General features: G+C 38.1%; 1 protein-coding gene across 3 annotated transcripts in view; it reads right to left on the bottom strand.

Moving 5' to 3' along the window:
• Window positions 1-8,125: 8,125 nt before the first annotated feature.
• Window positions 8,126-10,155, bottom strand: part of GEMIN2 (gem nuclear organelle associated protein 2) — a 53,776-nt gene continuing 51,746 nt past the window's right edge. For all 3 annotated transcript variants that reach the window (XM_053697915.1, XM_053697913.1, XM_053697914.1), the window contains exon 10: window positions 8,126-8,957. In XM_053697915.1, the coding sequence (XP_053553890.1) occupies window positions 8,912-8,957 (46 nt within the window). In that variant the 3' untranslated portion in view covers window positions 8,126-8,911. The remainder of the gene's footprint in view (window positions 8,958-10,155) is intronic.

Below are 10,155 nucleotides of genomic sequence, written 5' to 3'. Positions count from 1 at the left end.
TATTTCTATTATCATTTTTTCTTTGTTTTCTTGCTATCCTTATTTGAAAAAGCAGAAATGTAAGCTTACGAGCCTGCCCGGTTTTGGTTCAGAACCTGGATAGTGCCTTCTGATTGGTGAACACCATTGAACCACCAATCAGTAAGAACAACCTAGGTGCTGAACCAAAGATGGGCCGGCTCGTAAGCTTACATTCCTGCTTTTTTAAATAAAGATACCAAGAGAACAAAGAAAAATTGATAATAGGAGTAAATTAGAAAGTTGCTTAAAATTCCATGTTCTATCTGAATCATAAAAAGAAAAAATGTGGGTTTAGTGTCCCTTTAAGCAATTGAAAGCAATTCAGACACTTGAAGTTAGAAGTACAAGCGGATGTGCCTTGAAATCATTTGCTGCTAAATGGATATTGCTAGTCTGAGCAGAGTTATTTAAAGATTGCAGCTACTTTCAGCTGTGTGATGAAGCTATAATATTGTTCTTGGGGTTATTTATGAGAATCTATGTAGTCATTTAACATGTCACACATGCTTTCTTACCACCAAGATGGCGGCCTGAAAGGAGAGTGCGACACTCACATAAAGATCATGGCGGGCGGTCTCTGCCAGCAGCTTCGGGGTTCCTGGGTAGCAGAGAACCTTTAATTTTCATTCAGATAGATGCTCTCTACATTGCGTAGCTGTGTGCTGATGAGGCACATTTTTTTGCGGTACGCAAGAACTTAACTTTAGTCACGCTCTGTATGCGGCTTACACCGCAAGTCACATAGGAATCTCTGGGTACATTTTAAGGCACAGTGTCCAGAGGGTCAGTGGCCACTCCTGAAGGTGCTGTGGATACTTTTAGGGCACCAATCTCACACTCTGCAAGCCTGGGAGAAGACTCCGTTGTTACTGGCACAGGAGCACAAGTTTAGTGCGGCCATTCAAAACGCCCGCACGCTCAGCCCCCAAGTTTTATCAGGCTTTTATTTACCAGTTTGGAATCTATACTCAGTAAAGTCATAAAGTAACCCTAGAGAAATCGGGACGAGTGTTTCAAGATCGCATTCTTAGCCTATGCTGTTAAGTTAAACCACGCGACTGTCTGGCCGCATATCCCCTCTCCCCGGCAACTGGGTTAACGAGCAGTTTCACAGAAAGCATCTACTGAATAAGGATGAATACTGGAGTTCTTAAAGACATAATTTGTGAACTATTGGAGGACCATTTCTCTGGATTACACGTATTAATAATGCAATGTTTTTTAAAGTTCTCTGCTCCAAATGGCTTCCAAGTGCCAGAGAACCCTAATGATCTTACAGAGCTCTATGATGTACAAGTGGATGTCCTGGGCTTTACTGTGAACATGGAGACTGTAGCTGCTCTGGACAAAGCAGAGGCATGCTTACCTAAACAGTTTCAGTTGTCCGGGCAGAAGGGACAGTCCCAGCCTGTGCAGTTATTTACTGCAGCGCCTCCTTGGTCTCTATCTGGTGAAGGAATGGAGACAACAATCAAAGGGGCCTTCCTGTCTTCATAAACCCTGTCTAAATTAGGGATCTTAGGTTCCTCAGGTAGTTTAGCATCTGGAGCCTCTAGCGTAGACAGAACTGCAGATGTTCAATTTTAAATCTGAAGGAGGGTTCCTCCGCTGAAGGAGGTTTAGAAACTGAAGTTTCCGTTCAGAAAGTTCACCCTCTGAAGCTACAGAGGTTAACTCATCCTCGGATAGCTGGAACATAGCAGCTAAATCCGACAAAATATTTAGATGACTCTAGGTCATCGTCGATTGTAACTGTGCGGTAAAGTCTGCAAGAAAAAAGCCCCCTCCAGATGGAGGATTAGTTGAGCCGTGGGGAACTGCATGTGGAGCGGGTAGCGTAGAAAGGGTAGTAATCTCTTGGGACATAGATTCCTGAGAGGTAGACAGCTCAGAGGGGCTAATAGCACTATAAGTATTAGCAGGCTTGTCTCCCTTCTTAGACTTTAGAACAGTGCTTAGGCAAATGGAACAAAATTGAGCAGGCGGGCAAACCACGGCCTCCTCACAATATAAACAGGAATTATTAATCAGTACAGAAGGAGCGGAGCCTTCTAATGTAGTATCAGAGTCCTCCATAGCTAAGTATATAGCCACAGAAGGACAAACAAAAGACGCTTTTATTTAATGAAAAAAAAATATTGCACCTTTATATTCCCAATGGCTGGGGCAATCCCCACCTCCTAGACCCAGACAGCTAACAGTGAAAACGCTCTCCTTATTAGTGATGTCCGCAGCAGGATCGTAGGAAAATGAAAAAGACTGCACCCAGTCACGAGGTGCGTAGGACATATTTTTTCTTTTGTGATTTAGATAGCATGACATTTTAAGCAACTTTCTAATTTACTCCTATTATCAAATTTTCTTCATTCTCTTGGTATCTTTATTTGAACTGCAAGAATGTAAGTTTAGATGCCGGCCCATTTTTGGTGAACAACCTGGGTTGTCCTTGCTGATTGGTGGATAAATTCATCCACCAATAAAAAAGTGCTGTCCAGAGTACTGAAACAAACAAAAAACTTAGATGCCGTCTTTTTCAAATAAAGATAGCAAGAGAACAAAGAAAAATTGCTAATAGGAGTAAATTAGAACGATGCTTAAAATTGCATGCTCTATCTGAATCACAAAAGAAAAAATTTGAGTTCAGTGTCCCTTTAACCCGTGATCCTATTGTGGCTCCAGGATCCATGCTGTGGAACTGGCACAGCCTCTCAAGTGTGACAGTCTTGCAGCGACGCTCTGCCATGGTCCACAGCAAACAGTGAAACTCGTCAACACTGATTGCTCAGGAGTTGTTAGGCGACAGTCTGGATGGCAGAAAAACTTTCCCTGCATCTCCAGACTCTAACTTTCATCAATACTCTCACTGACAGGTTGACATGATTACTTAAAACTCCAGTCCTTTCTTGAAGGGAACATACCTATTACATGACTATCCAAATCTTCTGACACCTCCTATAGTTACGAAAGACAAAGAATGACTGGGGTGATAGGGGAAGTGGGAGGGGTATTTAAGCCTTTGGCTGGGGTGTCTTTGCCTCCTCCTGGTAAGGAATGAAGTCGTGGACTCTCCCTACCTTATGGAAGGAAATAGGGATTATTCATTTTGATCTACCAAAGGGACAACCCTCTGAGAAATTAGATTTTTGACTTGATATTTATTAACAACTAGTAATTTTCACAATTCACATTTTATTTTAGAAAAATGTATAGGCCTATAATAATATATGCCTGTTGATCTAATAACTAATCATCACTGACATGCAGGCATATATTATTTAAGGCATACAAGTTGGACGCCACGGCTGGAGGTACAGTGTGGATGTCTCTGTACATTGGTGGAGGTGCTGAGAGTAGGGCAATAGCATTATTCTGTGATCCTGTTCACTGTAGGTAGTTTAGCTGGAGAACTTCATATCCAGCCTCCCTATATTAGCACTAGTTGTGCTTTCTATCTTGTGAGTCTTTTTATTGGGGGGCTTTGCGTGGGTGGTGTTTGTACAGTATAACTCTATGGAGCGCCGCCTGTCTGTTTTTGCAAATTAGATGTACTGAAGAGAGCAGATACCCTTGAGGAGAGCTGCAACATCTGGCATTACTTGTGGGTCTCTCATACATTGATTTTATTAGTGTTGATCATTGTAGGACTTCAATATATTTTTTTTCCCTGCATTTGATTGTGCGCCCCCCTCTTTTGATACATTGTATCAGTTTGTTATTTACATATTTTATTCAGATTAAAGGATATTGAGATATTCACGCAAACTTACTTTATCTCTCTTATGGTTTTGCACATTGATTGCCATACTTTCTGCTCTGCATGAATTGAAAATTATATATGACGTAGGTTGTGGTCAAAATATGAGGAGCTACACACACAACTTTATGATTTGGTCAGCTGATCTAGAAAAACACAAGTCTATTTGATATTTTTATTATTTTATTTAGTATTTTTTTTTTTTTAATCAGGTTATTAAATTTAAAATGTGACTATACAATGCATATATACATGAATTCTTACTGTTACAACTGTGGCCAATCATTCTTATGATATCACTGCTGACAAATTATATTTTACCTTCCCATTTTTATGTTATCAGAATAGACTTAATGTACCTATGTACTTGTGGGACAAACACGTGAACATTTTTTAAACCAATATCCATTTGTAGTTACTTTATTGCAATAAGTTAATGCAAAAGGGGTTTATATGTGAAAATGGGTTAATGTAAACTTGGGGGAAATTATCTATGGGTTTCAAACCTGTCCTCAGGCCTCATTTTGAGTATATCTGAACTGGAGCACAGGTGAAATAATCAGCATGGTTATTTTACCTGCTCTTATCCAAGCTAATCCAGAAAACCTGGCCTGTTGGGGAGTCCTGAGGACAGGTTTGAAACCCAGTGGTCTATCTGAATCGGTAAATAAGACAGAACTGGGTGGGTGTGTTTTATTTGGATTCAGCAAGCCCTTTACTATCATTTAAAGAGAAATAAAGTTCAGATTGAGCATCTATAAGGGAGCTGTCAATTTAATTATATTATCAGTTTGTTCTCTTGGTATCCTTTGTTAAAAGGCATAGGCTCATAAGCAGAAATGCCCTACTGGAAGTTAGCAGTTGATTGGTGGCTACATACATATGCATCTTGCCACTGGCTCCCCAGAGGTGTTCTGCTAAATCCTAGTAGTCCACTCCAGCACAGGAGCTGACTAACTCCTAGGCTAGCACATGCAGTCACTGCCAAGATCCATTTACTCCTGAGAATATTATACATAATTACTTCACATCTAAATATGTTGTTCTTGCCTGTAGAATTACACTTTTGTCTTCACTCCTGTGTGCTTTACAGAGTCTGCTGTTTCCTGCAGCTAGTGGTTGGTAACGGTCTTACAGAAGGGCAGTATATATTTTATCATTTATATTCGCTATAAACCATTTTATCAAATTATAATTATGACTTTTTTGCCATCAAAAATGTATTTATTTACATGAAATCAATTTTTATTCCTGATACACACAACCATAGCATCTCCTTACATCTTGCAGGTCATACTCAGTCTCCATTAGAACAAATAATCCTAATATGGAAAGAAAACATGGCAAACATAATTGCAATGTAATAGATACACCCCCAAGTGCTAAAAAGGGTATGTATTCTGTTTATAATAGTTATTTTAGGTTTAATTTAGAGTCTATTCCTGCTAAAAACATTTTTATAGAGCTTATGCAAGTCTAGCATTTCCAACTGTTTTTATATGATTTACTACACTTTTATATAGAGACAGCATACCTAGTTGTAAGAAGCTTCTTCCATGAGGTGGTCTAGGGTGAAACAACATGTATGTATACAGCCTAAACTCGTGCTCAACTTGCAATAGCACAGGTCTAGTATTTATTTTTAACAGTTCTTATATGATTTACTGTGCTTGTATGTAGAGGTAGCATACCTAGTTGTAAGAAGCTTATTTAGTGAGGTGGTCCAGGCTGAAATAACATGTATGTATACAGTCTAAACATATGCTTAGCTTGCAATAGCACAGGTCTAGTATTTTTTTTAACAGTTTTTTTATGATTTACTACACTTATATATAGAGTCAGCATACCCAGTTGTAAGAGGCTTCTTTAATTAGGAGGTTCAGGGTGACATAACATGTATGTTTACAGCCTAAACTTATGCTTAGCTTGCTATAGCTATTTTATGTCATAAGGTTTGCTATGTTAAGATACAAAGACAACATGACCAGCTGTTCTCTCCCATACACCTTAGAGTTTGAAACATCTACAGGGCAACACTATTACAGTAAACAGTCCAGATGGTTAGATAAGATTATACATTTTCTTCAATAAGAAAGTTCATGGTGAGCCCCCCTACCAGCGGCCGAGGTGGAGGGATAAATCAGGTTTCCACTATAGTTAAATATTAATATATATTACAGTGGTCTGTTATATGTGAGCGTACTGCATCTCCCTATAAGTACAAGTATCACAGGACCCTCACAAGAGACTCCTTTACCTGGCTAACTATAAAACGGCTTTATCATTTAACATGCCCTCTCCATGACTCACTCAGAAATAAACTGTTAATGACTCTATTGAGAGTTACTATACTTTTAGAGTACTTAATTAATACACACCTTAATTGACTACAGTATATTGTCCCTTTGAGTAGCAACTTATTAAGATGAGCGGTCTGGTGGTTGTTCTCATGCTAGATATCTACAGTTATGAGAGGTAACTAATTTAATTTAGACTAATATCTGAGCCCTTATTATTAGAATGTTTGCTGCATTAGACTTAAAGAGCCCTTTTTGCCATGTATTGCCCTATTGAGAGTCCTGAAGCAGAGGAGAACAAGAGGGTCGTGGTCCTAGAGGAGTCCTCTAACACCTATATACCTCTCGTGGGTAAAACAGATTTCCGGGTTTTAAAATCCTCTCTACATATATTCCACCTAAAGCTGGCTAATTATAATTTTATATCATATCCTGGGTCCAAAAGTGGCCCATTTCATTAATTTTCTCCCCAAAGTTCCCCATTCTGCCATGAATCACCTTTAGGGGAGTCCAAGAGACCTCTATTTATCACTGGGGGAAATCATTTTATTTCACATCGCAGTATAGATCAAGGGGATATACCCTAACAGAAAACCAGATGTATATTTTTATTTGCATAATTGGACAATACTTGTGTTCTTATTTTGATGTTTAATAACTTGGGGAACCATCTTGAACTACGATTTCTTCTCACTATGTATATTTCAGTCATTTTGTTGTTTTCTTGGAACTCTGTGATATAATTCACCTGTTTTAATTGTTATACAACCTCAATAATAAAAAAATAAAAAAAATAAATTTGTTGTATAAAACAAAACCAAGTAAATTAAATAAAACATCTTGTAATTATGTTTGATTTATTTTTGCTGTGCAAGGATAAAGGAACATAAACACCTTATTCCACTTATCTAACCCCCCGTTAGGTGCTTTGTATTCGTCGGCAAACCAGGCACCTTAAAATCATTTGATTGTGTAACTTTCCATTGAAGCAATAACTGTATAATAATTTTAATAATAAAAACAATTTTTTTGCCACTTTCTGATTTTAATTTGTTCTAATAAAATGGAGTTTTAATGTTTCAGCAATCTCGACCTTGGTTTATCTCTTGTATTGAGGGAGAGCCCCTAAAACACAGACACATTCAGGAGCTGTAAAACAAGGCCCAGAATGCTCTGCACTGGAAAGCAGTGTGTCATGTCTTAAGACAGAGTGACAGTGCCAAGGAAATGAGACCGCAAGCAGTTTGTGGTCGTTTAATTTGCAAGGATCGCCCAGTATCTGATTAGTTACTACACTAATTTATATGTTCATTAAACTGCCTAGATATTCATGTGAAGAGCTTGAATTGTGGATTGGGAACTATTTATAGAATTGAACTAACCCAACCATACAGCAGAAACATCCAAACTGAAAGAACCAGAAAATACAGTAGATTAGCACAATAAGCAAATGCAGGATAACAAGACAACGCAATAGCACTTATTTTTAACTAAAGATTTCGAAGTTATGTCTATTATAACTCCCACTGCATCATGTGACAGCCATCAGCCAATCTCAAATGCATACATGTATATCCTGTGAATTCTTGCACATGCTCAGTAGTAGCTAGGGACTCAAATTGTAAAATGCACAAAGACTGTGCACATATTTCATTAATGGAAGTCAATTAGAAAGTTGTTTAATGTTTCAGATAAAGTAGCAATTTTAAAGTTTCATTTATACTGTATGAGTTCCAGCTTTTCAGAAGCAGAGAGGAGAACACACTATTTGTAGAGTTAGACTACAGGAAAAGCACATAAAAGAAAAAAAAATATTGAATATGCACAGACATACTGTTTTCTTAGTGCGATTAAACCTAAATGACCCTTTAACTGAAGGTCAATTCTCCAGCAGCAGGTGACAGTATAAGATACGTTGTGTGTCCAGGAGCTCTAAATTTGTGCCTCGTCTTCATCCCAGTGGTACAGTGCGTTTCTATTGGGTCTGTGATACACTTATATTAAAAGTCACTGAAATAGATCTTTTAGGTATTAATAAATGAGACCGACAATCTAAAAAAAAAAATCTTTATGTACATAAAATGTCAGTAAACAATAAGTAAACACATTCAATAAAATTAAATATGAACTCTGCTTGCTGTTACGGAGTATGTGAGCAGTAGAAACATACTGGTATACAAGTCCAACAGTCTATTGCAGAAGTTAAAGATCTGAATTTTAGAAGTGGACACAAATTAATGTATTTAGGGAGAAATTGTTTAGCAAAACCTTAAGAATGGAAGTAGCAACTGTAGGAAGCACAGATGTACATAGGAAGACGGTATTTTGGTGGATCAGATGGCAGATTTAACTCTACATACTCTGAACTTGGCAAGAAGGTGAACAAACCATATATAAAAAGTAGCAGATTTCACAGTATTTCCATGCTACAGGCCATTTAACCCCTTCTTTCCCCAAACCCTTAACTTAGATGTCATATTGGCAAAGAAGGGGTTAATTACAGAGAGGGGTTTAAAAGAAAAAAATGGTTTCCTAAAACCCTTTAGGCACTTCAATCTCACTCCAGCTTTGGCCACATTTGAAATGAGACAACAACAAAAACAAATAAAAGGCAGTCACTTTGCTTTTGGACTGCGGATGCCAGCTGTGGCTGCCCTCTGCAGGGAAGGGGTAACTCATGCAACACTGGGTTCAATGAGTAATGTTCCGTGAAGAAACCACAAGTTAATACCCCCAAAACAAAGGGCCAACAGAGAGGGAATATTGAGTGAGATGGGTATTGCTGAGGTTTTATGGTGATTTGGGGGAGGAGGTGTTATAGTCCAGGTGCCACATTCCATCACGAAGGGTCACTGCAATCAGCCAAGTCTCGCTGCTCAAAGTACCTATAAGGAACATATGAAAATAATTAAACTGAGGGTACACATGGCAATAATATCTATTTGACAGAAATGTGCATGTCCTAGTCTGGCCAAACCCATGGCATCTAGTAGGTGTCAAACAAATAGCAAGAAGTGTTAAAACAAACTGTACCCTATAAGTGAAGGAAATCTGTATCCAATCATTACACAATATCATTAGCAAAAATTATAGATTTCTTGAAGTTAATGTTTAAAATGATAAAATAAAATATACACTCTAATTGTATTATTATGAATTGGAGAAATGGCCCTCGAGGATCATCTTTATCTAGATCATATCCTCTCTCCATTGCACAGTCTGTTGATCCGATCTTTTCTACATATTAATGAGGTGGCTTTGTACAAGACTCTACCAAATAACGTCTTATACAGCCTCTAGCTTACAGCAGGAATACTAGGGCTGAGTAACATGAAGGAATATTAGGCACGTTAATACAACTCCAGTTATATACCATTAAAAATAAAATTTTGAAATTATTGGGAGGTCAATGATCGAGTTTAATCATTCATAATTGAGCAACTTTTTAGCTGCATTTTATTGGAAGGAGAAAAATAGTTAATACCTTAACCCTTTCCCACCAATAGGATGTTACATGCTGTCCTAACTGCGCTGGGCTTTAGCATCCTTAGGATGGCGTGGAACATCCCATCAGTTTGGCTGTCCTGAAGCCATAGCCACTGAGCATAGAGTTTAAAACATATCCAATTGATTTATTAAAAGATATATAAAAAAAATAGGTATAAACAACTGATGCTTACTACAGTGTAATCTCTAGCATAAGATTTAGATAAACTATGCAACACGTTTCTCGGTAGAACCATTTCATCAGATGCCTGATGAAATGGTTCTACCAAGAAACGCGTTGCATAGTTTCTCTAAATCTTATGCTAGAGATTACACTGTAGTAAGCATCAGTTGTTTTTAACTAATTTTTTTTATATATTTTAATAAATCCATCGGCTAGGTTTTAAACTCTCTATGCTCAGTGTTTATCTCCCAGCCTACGCTACCTAGAGGGTTGTTTGCCATCCCTCTGCATTGCTGCAGATCCTGTGTTCCTGAGATCTGGAATTCCAGCCACTCCTGTGTTCAGCTAGCTGGACTGCTGATTAAAATCCACCCTGCTCCTATAGGCACAACTGAGTGCCATTGTTAAATGTG

The sequence above is a fragment of the Bombina bombina genome, chromosome 1 (assembly GCF_027579735.1).
Source record: "Bombina bombina isolate aBomBom1 chromosome 1, aBomBom1.pri, whole genome shotgun sequence".
NCBI lineage: Eukaryota > Metazoa > Chordata > Amphibia > Anura > Bombinatoridae > Bombina > Bombina bombina.
The sequence above is the reverse complement of the archived record's forward strand: the minus strand, read 5'-3'. Positions and strand labels throughout refer to the sequence as shown.